At 37.7% G+C, this 21,942-nt stretch overlaps 1 protein-coding gene across 1 annotated transcript; it reads right to left on the bottom strand.

Annotated features, from left to right (window-relative positions):
* Positions 1-14,700: 14,700 nt before the first annotated feature.
* On the bottom strand, positions 14,701-17,087 carry LOC110826118 (small ribosomal subunit protein uS4y). The gene is made up of 3 exons (XM_088220087.1): positions 16,929-17,087; positions 15,889-16,270; positions 14,701-15,096 (listed from the first exon to the last, which is right to left on the bottom strand). The coding sequence occupies exons 1-3, from the start codon at positions 16,954-16,956 to the stop codon at positions 14,913-14,915; spliced, it is 594 nt and encodes a 197-aa protein (XP_088076213.1). The 5' UTR covers positions 16,957-17,087; the 3' UTR covers positions 14,701-14,912.
* Between the last annotated feature and the right edge of the window lie 4,855 nt (positions 17,088-21,942).

Below are 21,942 nucleotides of genomic sequence, written 5' to 3'. Positions count from 1 at the left end.
TAGTTCACAAAATAGCAAGTTTATAACTAGTAGCATTAATTGCAATCTTACATTTAATTTCTCTATGCAAACTGGGAATTGATTGGGTGATTAGATATCGTGGTTAAGAAAGATAAGAATCATCGTAAATAACTATGAAGAAAAATATGTGTATAAGTAAACATTGATGAAGAAACTTAAAAGACATGGTTCAACAATGGACTAGATAACATAACTGCTACAAGCAAATTTAATGGTGGCAAAAGTTTAAGCCCAAATGTCTTGAGTTGGTTCAAAAGTGCATCTAAACAAGTCCTCAAATTATAGCTCAAGCTACCTCTTTAAACATATTATCACATTACTAAAAAGAAATGGTTGGGAACATATTAGCGTTGTCCAAGAGCTAGACACTTCCTAAGGTGAAGGTAGTTGACTTCAAGGATGAAAGCAGGTTCTTATCATTTCGAATCTTTAGAATATTTCAGTAATTATCTGATTACATAAAAGGGCTCTTCTAAGACCCACTTACTTATGAGGTTTTCCTCCACGTAGGAGAATTTTCTCTCACCAAAGATTATTTTCCCATTCGAGGATTTTCTTCTCGCTTTACGAAATTTTCTCCTTTTAAAATTCCTTTCCCAACTCGAGGGGAATTCATGGTCTTTCCCAAAAACTTATTCACTTGCTTATAGTAGATAATTTCTTTGGTAGTATTTAAGCTTTCTATAGTTTCATGTAATATGATAGATTATGGTTGTTGTGTAACGCCCCAGAAATTAAAAGGAAATGTATACATATTTATTCTAAGTGCGGAAACAAAATAAAATAGATTATGATTAACATCCCTTACACAATAACCAAAACGAATTAAAGTATGAAAGAATAAACTAACTTAAAGGAAATACTATGAATGAATGTTGTAAGGAAAACTAATAAATTCTTTGACTTCTACTCGCCGTTTTCCTACAGAACGGGCTCGGGAACCGAGTCCTCCTGATCTAAAATAGTTAAGTAAGGAATGAGCTACACTAGCCCAGTAAAGACATCACACTATCTCACTGTCACAGAAGTAAAGGTTGGTAGAAAACGAAAACGACCAATGGAGCATAATTTATAACAAACTCATTTATCAATAATAAAACCCTTTACTGTTCACCTATCTCGGTGAGATTCATGAAAATAATTTATGAAAATAATTACATCATAAATATCATATGATCACGCACACTCTGCAACATAACACATATCATACTTTTGTATTTCAATCATCAGGCAATAATTTTCCTATTTTATCAGCCTACTAGTATCCATGGGGATCCATAGGGGGTTCCCGCTACACGTGAACCATTCACATTAATAACTTAATTCTAGGGCCGTCCCCATACCCCGTCCAGTATGGGCGCCAAAACCATAAACCTCAATACCCTGTCCGGTATGAGGGTGAAACGGGCCGTCCCCATACCCCATCTGGTATGGGCACCAAAACACATAAACTCTCCATACCCCGTCCGATATGAGAGACCACGTTCCCGGTAGGATTTTCTATGGACCCGGTCCGTCCACCATCTCCCAGGATATCTAGTGAGACTGTCGACTTATCTGTTCATAAATTCACATACCATCCTTATTTTTCTTAGTCTCAATTACCCAATCAACATGAATACGTAAACCAGTAACGAACACCAAACAAGGCAACACAACATCGGGTTCACAATAATTCAAACTATAATAGATTAAACAGTGATTCATGCACATGTAACCATAGAATAAACAATCAAATACTATACTACATTTAGACTGTAAAATATATCAAATAGGAATAGATCGACAAATACATCAGGTTCGAGCCCCATTAGCAATATTAATTAATTATACATATCTATTAATTTATAAAATATCGTTTAATTATTTATTAAGCTTTAATGCCATGATAGGAAATAGGGTGAGGGATCTTTACTTGTTTCAAAGTCTGAAATCGGGTTCTCACTGCGCCTATGGGCAGTCCCTAGATTCCCTGAATTTTTTTCCGAAAATTGAAACACACTTCCAGTACCTGGACATGTCCCCAAAAAAACCCCAAATCAGACCCAAGGCCATTTTGGCCAATTTCAGAATTCCAGCACGGCGGCTCCGCCGTGCTCCGGTGACGGCGCCACTGCCCACAGCGGCTCCGCCGTGCTCCGGCAACGACGCCATTGCCCACGACGGCGATCCGCCTCCAATTGGCTATTTTTGGCCGAATTCGGCCAAAATTGCATTGGTTCCTACGCTAAAACACCCCTAGGGCCCTCGGTGGGGCCAAAAAATTTCAGAAAACTGAGACTTACCGACGGCGAAGCTCCGGGTACGGTGGTTCCTCCAGCGCAAGTTACGATTCGGTATTTTTCTCTGGTCAACCTGTAGAGAAAAGGACGGTGGTCACAGTGGTATAAAAATTACATCGAACGAGAAACGAGAAGGGCCTCATCGAAGGCAAAAATCGAAGAAATCTGCGGCGGCGCCATTGGACTTCGGCGGTGTTTTTCAGCCAATCGGCTGGTGGTTTGGCTCTGATTTAGCCACAGGGAGGTTCGGCATCAAAAAACGAGCCAAGGAGAGAAATTTTACCTCGTTTGGCGACTGAAAAGTCCTCCGGTGCGGCGGCAGGTGGCAGCGGCCGGTTCCTCCGGTGGCTGGGTCATCTTCTCCGGCGAGGGTTTTGGTGGCTAAGGTTTGGGGCTGGGTGTGGATGCGATTATTTATAACCCTCCCCTTTTAATCTGAGCCGTCCATCATGATTTAATCTGGGCCATCCGATCGCGATTAAATTAAAAATAAATCTGCACCGTCTATCGCGATGCGATCTGGGCCATCCGTGCGTGATCAAATCTGAATCGTCTGCACGCGTGAGATCTGGGCCGTCCGTGCACGCGGGAACGGATCTGGGCCGTCCGATCGCGCGCACGCGGATCGCCCACATGTCTCCGTCCCATGTGGCTTCCCGCATCAGCGTCCCTGCCACGCAACGTGTCCTGGTTGGCCGGGGCTGCTGACCGAGATGCTGCCGCGGTACTATTTTTTTAAATTACGTTTTGACCTCCGATTTTCGATTTTCTTTTCAAAAACACCCTCAGAATCCAAATTTTCACCAATTTTTCTCAAAATCAATTTTAATTAAATTCCAAAAATAATTTTACCATATTTTATTATTATTATTATTTTTATTTCTATTAAATTAAATTAAATTAAATTAAAACCTTATAAATTAAATATTAAAATAGAATAAAATTAAACAAAATTCCAATTAAAATAAAAATAAAATAAAATAAAATTTTTGGGTGTTATAACTCTCCCCACCTTAAAGAAATTTGGTCCCCCAAATTTACCTCTTACTCTTGGTCGAACAAATGGGGATAATAGGCTCTAAAATCTGATTCTAACTCCCAGGTAGTCTCCCTTGGCGAGTGGTTCTGCCACACTACCTTTACAAATGATATTTTTCGGTTGCGGAGTATTCTACTCTTTCGGTCTGTGATACCGACTGGGACTTCCTCATAAGATAAGTGCTCTTGGAGTGGAAGCGGTTCATGAGCCAAAACATGAGAAGGGTCCAGGTTGTACTTATGTAGCATGGATACATGGAACACATTGTGGACCTTGGAGAGCTCTGAAGGCAGTGCTAGTCTGTAGGCGGTAGTTCCAATCATGTCTAAGACTTCATATGGTATAATAAATCGGAGGTTTAGTTTTTTCCTCATACCGAACCTACTAATTCCTTTGAAAGGAGTGACCTTAAGGAACACCCGGTCGCCTTGTCCAAACGCTAAATCTCTCCTCTGGGTGTCCGCATAACTTTTTTGCCTGCTCTGAGCTGTCTGAATATTCTTTCTGATTTTAACTATTTTAGACGTGGTCTCCTCCACCAACTCCGGACCGAACAATTTTCTGTCGCCCACTTTTTCCCAACAAATTGGTGATCTTCATGGGCGCCCATATAACGCCTCATACGGAGCCATATCAATGCTCGTTTGGTAGCTATTGTTGTAGGCAAATTCTATCAGGGGTAGATGGTCGTCCCAATGGCCCGCAGAGTCAAAGACACAAGCTCGAAGCATATCTTCAAGTGTACGGATTGTCCTTTCTGACTGTCCATCAGTTTGAGGATGGAAAGCAGTACTGAGAGATAGCTTTGTTCCCATGGCCTGCTGAAAGCTACTCAAAAACTGAGAAGTGAACCTGGGGTCCCTGTCGGATACCACTGTCACTAGAACTCCATGCAATCTGACTATTTCTCGGATATACATTCTTGCCAACTTGTCCAAGGGATCGGTAATCCTGATGGCTAGGAAGTGGAAAGACTTGGTAAGCCAATCAACAATTACCCAGATGGCGTCATATCCTGAACGTGTCTTGGGTAATCCTGTTACGAAGTCCATGGCGATATGTTCCCATTTCGACTCCGGGATCGGTAAGGGCTGAAGTAACCCGCCTGGGCGTTGATGCACTGCCTTGACCTGCTGACATACCAAGCATTTAGATACAAAGTCAGCTATGTCCCTCTTCATCCCATTCCACCAAAACCGGGGTCGCATGCTTTGGAACATTTTGGTGTTTCTGGGATGCATGGAAAACTTGGAGCTATGAGAATCTGTCATGATGTCTCTCTTTAACTCATTGTCGTCTGGAACACACACCTTGTCTTGAAAATGGAGTAACCCATCGGCAGAGATTCGGAATTCTGAGCTCACTCCCTGTTCTGCATCATTCTTGCGGGCTACTAGGGCGGGGTTGACTGACTGGGCTTCCCTTATTCTCTGTATTAACTCGGGCTGGACGGTCAGACGACCTAAACATGTGACTCTCTTTAGGTCCTAAAGCCGAACCTGTTGTGTGTCCCCAATTTGCATGCGTTCTGAAACCATTAAATGGGCTAAGATACCTGCACTTTTCCTACCGAGGGCATTTACCACCACGTTGACCTTACCCGGATGATATAAGATATCACAATCATAGTCTTTAAGAAGTTCCATCCACCTTCTCTGACGCATGTTGAGATCTATTTGAGTGAATATGTGCTTCAGACTCTTATGATCGGTATAGATCTGGAAGATCTCTCCGTATAAATAATGGTGCTAGGTTTTCAAGACGTGTATGATTATGACAAGTTCCAAGTCATGGGTGAGGTAATTATTCTCATGATTCTTTAACTGTCTAGACCCATAGGTTATGACCTTCCCATGCTGCATCAGGACACAACTCAGGTCTAGATAGGAGGCATCACTATAAACTGTTTATCCCCCTGATCCACTCGGTAAAGCTAGTACGGGTACAGTGGTCAGCCGCTCATTTAATTCTGAAAAACTTCTCTCACAGTCCTCATTCCACTCAAACTTGGCATTCTTCTTTGTGAGCCGGGTTAGGGGAGCCGCTAGACTAGAGAATCTTTCGACGAACCTGCGGTAATAACCTGCCATTCCCAAGAAGCTATTGATCTCCTTAACTGATGTCAACTTCTCCCAGCCAAGTACCGGTTCAACCTTTTCAGGATTCACTGATACTCCTTCCTTCGATATAATGTGTCCTAGGAAGGCGGTCTGCTCAAGTCAGAATCCACACTTACTCAACTTTGCATATAGTTTCTTTTTTCTGAGGACCTGCAAAACTTGGGCTAGATGGTAAGCATGCTTTTCTTTGCTTTTTGAGTAGACTAAGATATCATCGATGAACACAATAACAAATTGATCCAAGAATTCTATGAAGACCCTGTTTATCAGATCCATAAAGATGGTCGGGGCGTTGGTTAGCCCAAATGGCATGACCAGGAACTCATAGTGCCCGTACCTGGTTCGAAAGACCGTTTTGGGGATGTCTTATGTTCTTATTTTCGCCTGATGGTAACCTGATCGCAGGTCTATTTTGGAGAAGACCTGCACACCCTGCAGCTGATCGAAGAGGTTGTCAATTCTGGGAAGGGGGTATTTGTTCTTGATTGTGATCTTGTTCAATTCTCTGTAATCAATACACAGTCTCAACGTTCCATCTCCCTTTTTAGCAAATGTGACTCTGGCACCCCAAGGAGACACACTGTGTCTAATAAAACCATTGTCTTGTAATTCAGTGATTTGTTTCCTCAGCTCTTCCATCTCAACGCGGCTCATGCAGTAAGGAGCAACCAAAAAGGGCTGGGTGCTAGGTTGTAGGTCTATAGTGAACTCAACTTCCCTGTCCACTGGCAGTCCGGGCAGTTCGTCCAGAAACACATCTGGGAAGTCTCGGACTACCGGAATCTCTTGGATACAAATTTTCTTCTTGGGCTTGCCTAGTTAGAGAAAATAGCAAGGTTAAAGTACTTGAAAATTAAGAAAACTTGCTATCAAGGAATAAGTATCAAATAATTTTATTAATTTGTAAATGGCTCCTCATTAGTAGGATTAAATACAACCTTCTTGTTAAAGCAATCTATGGTGGCGTGATATGCCACTAGCCAATCCATCCCTAAAATTATATCAAAATTCCCTGTGTCTAACCCTATCAGGTCTACACTCAGTTTTTTATTTGCTATCTCAACGGCACAAGCCCTGTAGACAACTTTCCCTAATAGTGTTTCACCCCCAGCAGTAGACACAAACAACATTGAATCAAGTTTATCTGGTGATACGGATGCAAAAACATGTAAAACAAATAAATGCGATGCACCAATGTCAAATATAACATGAGCAATATGGTCACAGATAATGTACATACCCAGTACCACGTCCGGATCGGCGTCGGCATCCTGCTGGGTGAGGTTGTAAACCCTGCCCTGAAAATGAGGTCTTCCTTGGTTATGGTTCCTCGGGCACTCTCTCGCATAGTGGTGGGCACTACCACATATGTGACAAGTGTTGTTGAGGTGATAGCATGGTCGGTCCCCATGATCCATGCCCCAGTGCTGACAGATCTTGCCATGTACTGCCCCTGGAGCCTGAGGGGGAGCCTGGATTGCCGGTCTGGACCTCTTATTTTGTTGGACAGGCGCAGTAGGTGCTGATCTGCGGGGTAGAACTGAGGGTCTGTGACTCCCTAATGACTGATAAAGGGTGTTGAAACTCCTCTCCACGATCTGTGCCTTTGTCAGAACAGCTGAATATGTCTTGAGCTCTAGTACCAATAAATGCCACTTGATCTCTGGGCGGAGGCCCCACTGGAACCCCTGGCCTTTCTTCCCTCATCCATCAATGTTTCAGGGGAGTATCAGCCCAGCTCTAGGAATTTACAAGCGTATTTCGACACTGTCATGTTTCCCTGAACCAGCTAAACAAACTCCGTCTCCTTTAAATGTCGGATGTGCTCGGGGAGGTACTCAGCATGAAAGGCTGCTAGGAACTGCTCCCAAGTGACAGGTGTGGGCAGGGTAGTCTGCTTGAGGTCCCACCAACGATCTGCTTCCCCCACCAGCATGTAGGAAGCAAGAGTAACCCTCTGCTCAGGAACCACTCCTAAGGTCTTGAAAGCCTTCTTTGTCTCTACCAACCAGTACTGGGCATCTTTGAAAGAGGACTCCCCTGCAAAAGTGGAAGGGTTTAGTCTCTTGTACCTCTCTACGTAGCCCGGGTCAATCAGGGAAGGAGCTGGGTCCCATGGAAGAGGGACTGGGCCGGGCTGAGGATAGACTGGGGGGCCCTGTGATGGCACCTGCTGATATAGTGGGGGCACCAGATCATACTGTGGCGGTGCCGGGCAATACTGTGGTTGAGGCACCGGATTATACTGCAGCGGTGATGTCGGGTGGTACTATGGAGGAGCAGGCTCTTGCTGGGGTGGCTCGGGATCCGTCCGCTATAGTGGTGGCTCAAACTGTGGTAGTGGGGGAGGTTCGGGTAATTCCCTTCTCTCCTCTCGACCTTGTTGAGCAGCCATGATCCTTTCGAGCATCTCAAATATTACGTCAACATCCTCCCAAAGCGAATCATCCCGGGTTACTAGGTTTAGTGGGGGTCTCCCTCTCTTCATCTCTCTGCACCTGCATTTCACAAGAAATGGTTGAGTAATAATTCTCAGTTTGGTATTCCTCTAAGTATTATTGTATAAGGGACAGATCCGAGGAGCGCGGCTCTGATACCAATTGTAACGGACCCAGAAATTAAAAGAAAATGTATACATATTTATTCTAAGTGCGGAAGCGAAATAAAATAGATTATGATTAACATCCCTTACACAATAACCAAAATGAATTAAAGTACGAAAGAATAAACTAACTTAAAGAAAATACTATGAATGAATGCTGTAAGGAAAACTAATAAATTCTTTGGCTTCTACTCGCCATCTTCCTGCAGAACGGGCTCGGGAACCAAGTCCTCCTGATCTGAAATGGTTAAGTAAGAAATGAGCTACACTAGTCTAGTAAAGACATCACACTATCTCACTGTCACAAAAGTAAAGGTTGGTAGAAAACGAAAACGACCAATGGAGCATAATTTATAACAAACTCATTTATCAATAATAAAACCTTTTACTGTCCACCTACCTCGGTGAGATTCATGAAAACAATTTATGAATACAATTACATCATAAATATCATAAGATCACGCACACTCTGTAACATAACACATATCATACTTTTGTATTTCAATCATCAGGCAACAATTTTCCTCTTTTATTAGCCTATTAGTATCCATGGGGATTCATAGGGGGTCCCCGCTACACGTAAACCATTCACATTAATAACTTAATTCTAGGGCCGTCCCCATACCCCGTCCAGTATGGGCGCCAAAATACATAAAGTCTCCATACCTCGTCCGATATGAGAAACTACGTTCCTAGTAGGGTTCCCTATGGACCTGGTCCGTCCACCATCTCCCAGAATATCTAGTGAGGCTGTCGACTTATCCGTTCATAAATCTATATACCATCCTTATTTTTCTTAGTCTCAATTACCCAATCAACATGAATACGTAAACCAGTAACGAACACCAAACAAGGCAACACAACATCGGGTTCACAATAATTCAAACTATAATAGATTAAATAGTGATTCATGCACACGTAACCACAGAATAAACAATCAAATACTATACTGCATTTAGACTGTAAAATACATCAAGCAGGAATAGACCGACAAATATATCAGGTTCGAGCCCCATTAGCAATCTTAATTAATTATACATATCTATTAATTCATTACATATCTATTAATCATTTATTAAGCTTTAATACCGTGATAGGAAATAGGGTGAGGGATCTTTACTTGTTTCGGAGTCTGAAATCGGGTTCTCACTGCACCTACGGGCAGTCCTTAGATTCCCTGAATTTTTTCCTGAAAATTGAAACACACTTTCAGTACCTGCACATGGCCCCAAAAAAATCCCAAATTAGACCCAGGGCCCTTTCGGCCAATTTCAAAATTCCGGCACGGCGGCTCCACCGACGGCGGCGATTCGCCTCCAGTTGGCCATTTTCGACCGAATTTGGCTAAACTTGCATTAGTTCCTGTGATAAAACACCCCTAGGGCCCTCGGTGGGCTAAAAAATTTTAGAAAACTAAGACTTACCGGCGGCGAAGCTCTCGGGTACGGCGGCTCCTCCGGCGCGAGTTGCGATTCGGTGTTTTGCTCTGGTCAACCTGTAGAGAAAACGATGGTGGTCACAGTGGTATAAAAATTACATCGAATGGGAAACGGGAAGGGCCTCATCAGAGGCAAAAATTGAGGAAACTCGCGGCGACGCTGCTGGACTTCGGCGGTGTTTTTCAGCCAATCAGCTAGTGGTTTGGCTCTGATTTGGCCACAGGGAGGTTCGACATCGAAAAATGAGCCAAAGAGAGAAATTTTACCTCGTTTGGCAGCCGAAAAATCCTCCGGTGTGGCGGCGGGTGGCGGCGGCAGGTTCCTCCGGTGGCTGGGTCGTCTTCTCCGGCGAGGGTTCTGGCGGCTAGGGTTTGGGGTTGGGTGTGGATGCGATTATTTATAACCCTTTCCTTTTAATCTGAACCGTCCATCATGATTTAATATGGGTCGTTCGATCGCGATTAAATTGAAAATAAATCTGGGTCGTCCGTGCGTGATCATATTTAGACCGTCCGCACACGTGAGATCTGGGTGTCCACGCGCGCCTTTGATCTAGGCCGTCCGTGCGCGCGGGAATGGATCTGGGCCTTCTGATCGCGCGCACGCAGATCGCCCACGTGTCTCCGTCCTGCGCGGCTTCCCGCGTCAGCATCCCTGCCACGCGGCGTGTCCTAGTTGGCCGGGGCTGCTGACCGGGCTGTCGACGTGGCACTATTTTTTCTAAATTACATTTTGACCCCCGATTTTCGATTTTCTTTTCAAAAACACCTCCAGAATCCAAATTTTTACCTCTTTTTTCCAAAATCAATTTCAATTAAATCCCAAAAATAATTTTATTCTATTTTATTATTATTTTTATTTTTATTTCTATTAAATTAAATTAAATTAAATTAAATTAAATTAAAACCTTATAAACTAAATATTAAAATAGAATAAAATTAAATAAAATTCCAATAAAAATTAAAATAAAATAAAATAAAAATTTTGGGTGTTACATGTTGCTCATTCGCCATCTCCAGTTGGCTTTGGAGTGAAACCCTAATTCTTTGATCTCTAGATTTATCACATTCCAACCCCTATAACTTCTAAATTTTTAGGCTTTTGGAACTATAATATAACTTCTTCATACCTGCAGCTATTTTAGAGGAAGTTCCAAAACATTTCTTAAGGAGTGTATTAACTAATTTCTTTTGACTTTAAATCTCATAAGAATCCTAAACCTCATGATATAAGGGATTGTTTCGAGGAACGAGGGCTATGATACTAATTGTAATGACCTATTTTCTTTGTTGAGATATGAACGTTATTCCACACACATAACCTGATAAATTTATACAACAACAAGCAAAAACTTAAGATTCAATCATCTCTTATACATAATTTTAAATCATGAGGCTTATAAAATTCTTTACATTACATCACTATAATATAATTAAACCGACTTTACAATACAAAACTCTCACTGTCACTAAAGATTATTCAAAATCTTTCCTCGACCTTGAACTTGTTCTTTATCTAGATTAATATGCACTGTGGGGGGGGGGGGGGGGGGGTGTGAATTAAAGTGAGTTTCACGGACTCAATAAAAAAGAGGGGCAGTGCCCAAAGTAAAAACATGCACACACTTAATCACACAAGATTTACAAATAAATGTATATTTTCTTTAAAACCAATTCTTAAGCAATATGATAACAACAATATCACAAATCTCAAAAATTCCCTCATTCACACATGTTCCCAAACATCACGAATATTCTAACATCACCTTCATATAAACAAAGAATTTCACAATAATATCATTCATTGATTTTGTAACACTTGCACTTACACATGTCATCAAATCACTTATCATTATACATGTCAATGTCACTTATCACTTTTCAGTTACTCTTTTATTTTCAGTTATATTTTCATTAAGGTTAACAATTACCATTTTTACATCTTTTAAGAGTTTCATCACGTGACGTTGTTTCCGTCAGCATCAACAAAGGCACTAAGGATCTCCTCTACCATGCGGATACATCACTTATTACTTGTTACTTATCATTTATTATTTTTTCAATGCACCCGAACACGGAACCGCTATGCATTAGGTATCACTTATCACTTTTCATATACACTCGAACACAGAACAGTTATGTATGAGACTTTCCAACCACGTCTGGCTGAGACCGTATCTACATGTAGGGTTCACCATACTTCATTTGCCAAAATAGCTACACACATCCTTCCCTCATTGATACTGGTTAACATATTTTTACATCTTTTAAGTATCCTTTTATTATTATTTTGTAAATCAATTTCATCACTCTAATACCTACAACACACATTCAACAACTTGTTTACCTATATTTAATGTAAGATGCACCACATAGTAACTCTGCACTATTTTCTTGCACAAATAAACATCATTTATCCATAACTATATACCTATATGCAAACACTCATAAACCTGTGATTTTATATACATGCATATCCACAACGTACATTCACCTAAGTATCAAATTGTATATAATACCTTTATAGTACGTACAATGTATATATATATATATAAATGCACAAATACAAGTCAATAAGCTGACATGCATAAGACCTGTGTGTACACATCAGTAGCAATATGCATACATAATTGTAAATTATACACAATATCTTATAATTCTCCAGTCACATGCGGTTTTATGCGCGCACATTATGAGTTCATGGAAATCACAATAGAAAACTTAAATAATCTATGAGGTCCGTAAATAAATTAAAAAATAAAGTTTTATAAAAATATGAGTGTTTCTGAATGAGACTAACACAATCCCTTACATACAGTCAAATCAAAAAGTGTTAGAATCCTTATTGGTCCGGGTTTATGCTCTCCTCTAAATCCGACATTTTTATGCTCTCTGAGTTTATGGCATTGTTTTGATGCTCTTAAATCGATGTTGGTTTGATGTCCTTCCCTTTTTATTTTTTTTATATAAAAAAGACGTCGTTTTGGCTTTTCCGTATTCTAAGAAGTGGATGGATTTGATTTTATTTTTTTCAGGCCGGAGTGTTACATTAAATATTTTATGCTTAATCTCCCTCGTTCTCTTTACAGTAGAAGGAAAAGAATCTATAAACATTTTATGTTTTTAACCCTTTATTCTCTTTGCAATATTAAAAGATGAAAATAAAGTGTATATATATATATATATATATATGTTAATGACCAAAAAGAAAATATTGCCATTACTTTTTATGAGTGAAAAGAAAAGCAACTATAATTATTTTAATATAATAATAATAATAAAATAGTTCATATTATAATTTTATCTTTAACTTTTTTAAAATTAAATAAAATTAATTAAGTGGAAATGTGTTTGTTATAATTGGCTAATACGGAGTTAATTATCCCAATTAAAAAGCCGAAAAAAAAAAAGAAATCATTTTATATAATAATTTCTATTAATATCTTAATAAACAAATACCCCCTAAATAATATTTACACGTATAGATCATCCTTTGCAATTTACCAAGTGTTTTAGTTTATTTTAATTTTTCATTCAATATTATTTAACAACAGCCAACACACTTCTGTCTTTTATTAGGATAGTGATCAACAGTTGTGTATTTCTTTAATTAATTTTAGTATTCAATATACAGACGTGTAAAGTATATGTACGAGTTTGACAATTAACCAAAAAAAGATTTAGTATATTATTTTATTTCTGTTAATACTAATATTTTCACATAAAAATTATAAACAAATTAATACTTTATGTACCTAATTATAAGCAATTCAATGTCTTTCTAAATAAACATTTATTAATAAGTTCATGTTAAATTAAAATTTATTTATTTTTATAATAATGGTTTTTTTTATAGATAATTAAATATATATTTAAACTCTAAATGAGACATATAAATAGTTAAAAATATATTGAAAAAAAGAAAATTAAAAATAATGGGTTTTACTTTTTAATAATATAATTTCGTTAGTTTTATTTTTTTTATTACATTTTAACTTATTATTTTTTTATTTTCATAATATAATTCTCTAACAGTAATATTTAATATTAAAAATATATCTGTAATTTGAGTCCAAAACAACTTTATCCTACTCATTAGGAAACTGAAACAATAAAAAAAAAAAGAACAATGAAGAGAAGAAAATTATACTGAAACAAGCACTTGATCATCTTGTGGTTCTTTCTCTTTAACTGTAATAAAAAGACTATTTATCAACTGGCTTAAAAAAAAATGGTGAAAATCGATTCAAAAGACTGAAAATCTTGATGTGATGTCGGTCAGTTTGATTTCTGGTGGATTGAAAACAACGCTGAGGTGGTTGAGGAAATTCATGAGGCAATAATGAAATCTTAAGCCCTGTAAATAGGAATGTTGAGTTGATCTTTTTTGCGATTTCATAAAATGTTATTGCTTCTTACTTTTCTCAAAGTATTCTACTACTTTTTTAATCTTTTATTTAATGGAATAATTATAGAGTCATCTTGTTTCAGTTTCCTGTTTTATTTTTCAAGTCTGTATTATATTTTTTATAATATAAGATTTTTCCCTACTGTCTGGTACAACTACAGTTTTCACTTCTAGAAACATAATAACAATTTCCCACTAATAAGTACAAATGTAGTTTAAATAAACTCAAAACCAAAGTTAGAAAATCATTTACTACAGTAGTAATAATAACGGATATGCTCTTTTTATGTTTCCTATATTCTTACTTCAAGCATGTTTATTAATAAGTATATACACACAATTCTCCATAAGCTCATCGCAGCACCCCAATGAGACCCTGCAGATGGTCCCGGGCAGATTCGCTATCACCTATTGAACTCACGTGCGTTCTATCACCCACTAAAAATTTGCTAACCATTCTGAAAAGAATCAAATAAACTCGAATTACTCCGCCACCTGCCCCAACATATTGTAGTACGAATCCTTCAACTCCCGCCAGACAACCACTATACTAGAGCCATATATATTCATTCTCCAATTCAATTTCGGCTTTCCAATTTCTTCCCTTCTTCTGGCTATACAGATCAGTCAATTCATCATCCATCAATTCTCATGAACTCTAAAAGTGGTAAATCCTTCTGAGTGCATTCTTAATTTCTCACTTTATAGGAAAGTGAGCAAACATTTAATCCACCCCTTTACTACTAACACCAGTGTGAATGTGTAAACAAAACAACAAAAGACCAGCAGGTAACAGCCTCATTTGGAGCTCAATGTAATAGAATTCTTCATATCATGTCCATATCATATAACAAAGAAAATTTCTCTAAAACATTTCAACATCAAAACCAAGAAAATTAAAATGCAGTGAACACATTCCAGAACTAGGTTGATAGAATTGTTTTGAAAACTAATTATGAGCACAGTCCTATTACTCATCAGCAAAACATCAAAACTACTCACTCATTCCTCGTCCTCTTCATCTCCATCACCACCAGCAGCCTTCTTGGCAGCTGCTCTCATGTTCTTTCTCTTCACCCTTCCAGGGCGCCCACCACCAAATGGACTAGTGAGTGAGAAATCAATATGCTTCTGTGAATCAATCCTCACCAGAAAAGATGGGACGTTCACAACCTGTCTCCCAACCCTGCCAACCCAAGAGAAATCAATGTATCAAGAAAAAACTTATCTTTTGTAGAAAATAGTAATTTCAGACACCAAGGCAAACTCAGAAGCCCATATTTCAGAGGAGGAATCACATAAAAAAATCAGCGTAATTCACAGGTTGATTGTTGTAGACAGAAACCATTCCTCACAGAAATTATACCAAGGATTAAAAATTAAAAAAAAAAAAAGAAAAAAACTCTTATCGTGGATGATTTTTTCGTGAAAAGATAAGCATTTGTTCAGATAGAAAATGCATTGATACATCAATACACCAGTAACCTTTATCAGACCCATTTCTCCATATCAACACTTAAGGCAGGCAAAGGTATGATGCAAAAGAACCACTTCCATTCCTTCAGAAGTACAACTACCACGACTGTATCAATACTAACCAGGAAGGTTTTACAAAAATCAAGTGATAGAAATTGTTAAATACAACAACCAATCTCACAGTAAAGTCCATCTATATTGACTTACTGAATAGTTAATATGTTTCCACAAAATGACTACATTAATAGAAACACTATCAATTGTACCATTTAAAACTCAGAAGCCTTGCAGCTTAAATTTATCTTAATTTCTGTCTTTTCAAGTTCCATCCTAATGCAAGTTTGGGCTAAGTAGTTTTAAGTGGAACACGCTTCATTTTGATTGAAACATGTCTAGAACTTACAAAAGTAAATTACTGAAATCAGCACACGCTATTGTGGAAAAGCATCAAATTAGAAGCTACAAATATCCCTACAGCAGGCAGCAAATTAGAGTTCCTTACCTGATATGCTTCTGCCTGATGAGAACTCGGGCATGATGAATGGACTTAGCCATACCAGACTTGAAAACAAGGGTTTGCAAGCGGCGCTCAAGGAAGTTCTCCACAGTCAATGCCAAGACGTAATCAAGCTTGTTCTGGCTCTCATCCAAAAGCCCATAGCGGTTCATCCTCCGAAGAAGTGCCTCACCTTCAAAGATCCGGCGTGGGTTCTTCTCATCCAAGGTGAGAAGCTCTCTTGCAGCATTCCGGATGCGGCTCAGAGCATACTGAACCCTCCACAGCTCTCTCTTGCATCGCAGCCCGTACTCTCCAACCAGCTTCAACTCGGCATCCAAACGTTCCTTCTCATAAGGGCGACGGGGCTTCTTGAACGTCTTCCCATCTATATTTGTTCAGAATTCATAGCACAGAGCAAAGGTCAGACAAGAAGCCAGTTTTTTCATTTGATAAAAAAAGAACACGTTCAAACATCATTTAGCTATATGATACACATAGCATTAAAGAAAGTAGAACACTATAAATTAAAGGTCCAGATGGACAAAACTAAATAACTAGTCATTCCTGTCAAATAAGAAAAGATAACTGACTGAGGTTATCAGCTATTATACTCTCTTCAATGCATCTCTTGACTAGTAGAAAATCAACGAAACAGAACCTAAAAGCTCAACCAAAGAACTCAGAACCTCAGTTTTCCCAGCAACCAAAAACAGCATTAAAAAAGAGGTTTTTTTTCCTCAAAAGGTATCGCAAATAAATCTTGTTGTCCATAATATCTACCATATACTAAGATTTTCACAGTACCAAGCAAGAAACCTACCGAAAAAAAAACAGATCAAGGACACGGATTTATTCGTCAAAGTATTGAAAAGTACTAAAATTCCTAAAAGATCGTGAACGAGCCACACAAAGAATAAGTTCAACCTAATCACGTTGTTCAGATCAACAACATATAAGAACATAACCAATGGAAAACCCACATCCATATATCATTAGCAGAAAGTAGCCAATATCGCATACAGAGAAGGAGAAACTGAGCTTACGGTTGCGGTAAAAGGAGACGTTCACCATGATGCGGCTCCACTCGCAGTCCCAGCGTTGTGCTGTTGTATGCAGCAGAAAGAGGCAATAAATAGATCGTATAACTCTAACCCTAAAACCGCTCTTAAATATTTATTTTCAAAAATAAAAAATAAAAAGCGTTAAAGAGCGGCCCAGAGCCCACTGATGAAGCTAAAATGTATTTGAAGCCCAGGAGAAGTGCATTTCTTAGGGCGTAAAGAGGCCCTGGCGGCCTGATTTTAAAAAAAGTAAATACGATTTAATTAAAGATAAATTCTTAATATATTTCTGAAATTTATACTAATAGGTAAAATAATAATAATAATAATTTGTACGAACATGCAATGCGTGTGTTCTTTGTACATTTATGAAATATATCATTAATGTAATTATTAGTCAAATATTCAAAAAAATAATTTCCCAAAAAATTAAATAAATATACATATATATATCACTAATATAAGTTAATCATCAATTTTATAGTTCTATCATAGCCATGCCGGGGCTTAAAGAAATAGTTTGATGAGAAGTTTTCAAACAATTATATTATATGCCAATGGATATTAAATTGTGTACGTAACAAAGTCCATATTCGAAACAATAATATATAAGACTAACATCTACATTAATATATATATATATTAAAAGAATAAATATTATATACTAAAATTACCAAAAATACATACTCTTGAATTATTTTACATACTTTTATGAGGGAAAAAAAAAAGAATTCAAAAAGTAGTTGAATAAAAATAGAAAAACTTATTTATATTCTTAAATAAATAAATAAATAAATAAATAAAACTTAAAATAGAAAGATATCTCAATAATGGATCTTTTTTGTTGGAATAAATTCAAATTATTTGTAAGAAAAGGTATTTTTAAACAGAGCTTCTTAGCTCTAATTTATAGAGATAATTAAAATAGTAATTAACAACACGGCATTGAATATATTTTTTTAATTATAAAATATTTATAATTGTATATAATGTGCTCACAAATCCAAATTCATGTTATTTTATACAAGAAATTAAAATGCTGTAATTAGTTTTATAATATTATTAAACATCTTCTTCATATCATGTATCAATAACCACAAACCTTCAATACGAATAAATAAAAATAATCACGTGAATTAGACCATTGTGTATACAATATTTTGTGAAAAATATCATATATGATGGATTTACTAATAGTCATGTGTCCAAATGCAAGTTCTTCTATACAACAACTAAACAAATTATATAAATTAAAACATTATCAATTGCAATAATTTATTGTAATTATTATTAGACATCTAATAATTCAGATTATATAAAATGTATATATTAATTATTCTAAATTTAAATATATATTATCTTATATAAATAAATAAGAATATCAAGTATTAATTATTTAATGTGACTCAATGCAATAACACTAATATCCAGCTTTATAAATATGCATGCGCGCGTGTGTATTTAAGATATGATTGTACTTCATTAAGAATAGCGAGGATTACGAATATTTTGTTAATAACTGAGACATAATATAATAATCGGATCCAGAATTTAGTTCAGAATTAATTTTAAAATTAAATAAATATATATAGATAATTTTAAAATTTATAAATTTTTATTTAATATAAAATTAGAAAAAAATAGGTAAATGATGAAATTAAAAATAATTTTATAAAAAATGGGTGAAAATTTGGGTTCGATGGTATTTTTGAAAAAAAAAATCGAAAACTGAGGGTGAAAACGCAATTAAGAAGAAATGTGCCACGTAAGACTGCCCAATTAGCAGCCCCGACGAACCGGAGCGCACCGCGTAGCAAAGCACGCTGACTCAGCGCCACGTGAGAGGCCACACTGGCAATCCGCGTGCCCGTAATCGGATAGCCTAGATGCATTCCTGCGCGCGTGGACGGTTCGAATCCGTTATCTCCTCAGGCGTGATTGACGGTCGTGATTAAACGCAATGAACAGTTTAGATTTATTTCATCTTTAAACGCGATCGTACGATCGAGATCAAATAGTGAAGAATGGTTCAGATTTATTTTCTCTTTAAATGCGATCAGATGGTCGAGATCAAATGCGATGAACGACCCATATTTAAGAGAGGCGGGTATAAATATCTCACTTTACACTGAACCCAAACCTTAGCCACAAGGCCCCCACCGAAGAAGAATAACTAGTTGCCAAAGAAGGGAGCCGATCGCCTCCCCCCGCCCGCGCCGGAGCCATCTCCGACCGCCAAAAAATATAAAAATTCTCCTATTCGCTCGGAATTTGATTTTGAACACCCCCATGGCCAAATCGAAGCAAAAGGAACGATGGATGAGCTGAAACTGTAGGTAAAGCATGGCGCCACCGCCGCAAAAAAAAATAAAAAATTCCTCAAATGAGCCCCTTATCGTTTTCCGTTTCGTATAATTTTTCCACCATTTTGTTCATCATTCTGTTTTCTATAGGTTACCGAAGAAAAATGCCCAGTCACGAAGGTAATCGGCAGAGCTGCTGCCTCGAAAAATTCTGTTGCTGGTAAGTTTTTATTTTTTGACTTTTTTCGGCCAACCGAGGCCCCTTAACATGTTTTTTCGTAGGGATGGGTATAAAACCGACCAAAACCGGCTGAGACAAATCGCTGCCGTGGGTGGCAATGTTGTCGCAAGAGCGTGACAGTGCCACAGTGCTGGAATTCCAAAATTAGCTAGAAAAAGTTTTTAACACCGATTTTAGATTTTTATGAGTATTTTTAGGTATGTGAAGCGTGTTTTTACCTCCACAGAAAAATTCAGGAAACTCGAGGATCCCCAGTAGGCGCAGTAGAAAGTTCAGTATTTCAGACACCGATTTGGATAAGAATCCCTCATTTTATTCCCTATTATGGAATTGAAATCTAATTATAAATAATACAGTATTTTGTGTAATTTAAAAAACTTTAATAATTAATTACATGTTACTAGTGGAATCAGAACTGGTTATTTATTACTGTTTGTCTTGTTTTAACTGATTGTTTGATTTTACAGTTTTAAATGCATGATAATATACTGGAATTGTTAAGATGATTCAGTTGTATTTCCTTGATGCATGTATTGCTTGTCTTGCGTGATTTACAGTTAAATTATGAAATTAAAAATTAAATGTAAATGAAAAATTACTTGGTTAAGTGAATTAATAAAACGGTTGTCTTACTGGATATCCTAGGAGATGGCTAACGGACCAGGTACATAGAGAACCCTACCGTGAATGTTACCTCATACCAGACGGAGTATCGATGAATGATATTTTTGGCACTCATACCGGACGGGATATGGGATGACCCAATTCACACTAATACCGGATGGGGTATTGAGGAATGGTATCTTTGGCGCTCATACCGGATGGAATATGGGGATTACCTGATTCACCGTCATACCAGACGGGGTATTGAGGGATAGTACTTTTGGAGCTCATACTAGACGGGGTATGGGGATGGCCGGTTAGTTGACAAATTTTGTTATGGGTTCATGCGTGGTGGGATATTCCTATGGATCCCAAGGGATACCAGTAAGCAAATAAAAAGGAAAAGTTGTTGTTCTAGCTAATTGAACAAATTTTGTTATAGGTTCACGCGTGGTGGGATATTCCTATGGACCCCCAGGGATACCAGTAAGCAAATAAAAAGAAAAAGTTATTTGTGTTATTGCCTCTATAGATCGGTTTTGAAAATTTCGTTACAGTAAGTATGTAATAAATGATTTTATTTATGATAAATGAATTTACTTAATTTAAAAACTTAATTAGTTGTTTTTATGATTTTTACCAAACTTCATTTCTGTATTAGTGAGTAGTGTGATATTCTTACTAGACTAGTGTAGCTCACCATTTCAGATCAAGAGAACTAAGATTCAGATCCCGATCAATAAGGGGGTTGTGAATAGTTCACTACCCGGACTCCCTTAAAAGGCTAGTGAAGTGAAGGTCGTCCTAGGATATCTAATTATTTACTTTTCATTTATTTCTTGATTTTTCGCTTGTTCTTTTAGAATTGTCATTCTTGTAACCCTATTGGTTATTCTAAATTATTGTGTAAGGAATGTAAACTCTAACTCTACTATTTCGCTTCTGTATTCAATTCTATATCTTTATCTCCTTTTCAGTTTCAGACATTACAGTTGGTATCAGAGCCGCGTTCCTCGTAACTATTCCTTACACAAAAACTTAAAAACACCAAATGCAAACTATCATCCAATGATTTCTTGTGAAAAATGAATACAAAGACACGAGGAGATGATGTCTTTTACTGAACAAGGTAGCCTGATACGGGTCACTTCGAGAGGAAGTCGATCAGCTCGTCTAGATTTTAGAGATACTCATCTCTACCCAGTAGGCTAGAGAAGATAGGAGGGAACTGTTTGACCCTCTACCACTTCCACAATATGAGCCACTCCTACAACAAGAGGATCTAACGCTACCTTGATGTAACCCTGCTCCTCCGTCGTATCATCTGACACCGTCACAATACAATTCGGAGCCCCCATCGTATAATCCGACACCGTTACAGGGCCGCCTGGTTCCTCCCCAACAATATCTGGCCACTCTTCCATGGGACTCGGTTTCACCCATGGGACCTGATAGAGATTGACATGGGGGACCCTAATGTATTTTTAAGGATGAACTTGTTAGCGACATATCACGCCACCATGGATTGTTCCTACAAGAAAAATTATATTTAAGCCTCATAACGAAGAGTCATTTACAAACCAATAAAATTTTTGAATATTATTCCCTCATAGTAATTTCCTTATTACATAGCACTTTAACTCGGTTGTTTTCTCTAACTAGGCAAATTTAAGAAAAAAATTTGCATCCAAGAGATCCTAGTAGTCTGAGACTTCCCGAATGTGTTTCCTGATGAACTTTCTAGACTACCAATGAACAAGAAAGTTGAGTTCACCATAGACCTTCAGTTTGACATACAGCCTATCTTAGTTTTTTCTTACTGCATGAGTCATGTGGAGATAGAAGAGTT

This window comes from Carica papaya, chromosome 5 (assembly GCF_054855325.1).
Source record: "Carica papaya isolate Zhongbai chromosome 5, ASM5485532v1, whole genome shotgun sequence".
Lineage (NCBI taxonomy): Eukaryota > Viridiplantae > Streptophyta > Magnoliopsida > Brassicales > Caricaceae > Carica > Carica papaya.
Note: the sequence above shows the minus strand (reverse complement) of the source record. Positions and strands in the feature narration are given on the sequence as shown.

Bases quoted from the DNA above. Each gene is read 5' to 3' on its own strand.
- LOC110826118 (XM_088220087.1), bottom strand. From the start codon at position 16,956: ATGGTGAACGTCTCCTTTTACCGCAACC. The intron at 16,271-16,928 runs GTAAGCTCAGTT...GAACAAATATAG, and splicing joins CGTCTCCTTTTACCGCAACC to ATGGGAAGACGTTCAAGAAG. The intron at 15,097-15,888 runs GTAAGGAACTCT...TTGGGTTGGCAG, and splicing joins ATCAGGCAGAAGCATATCAG to GGTTGGGAGACAGGTTGTGA.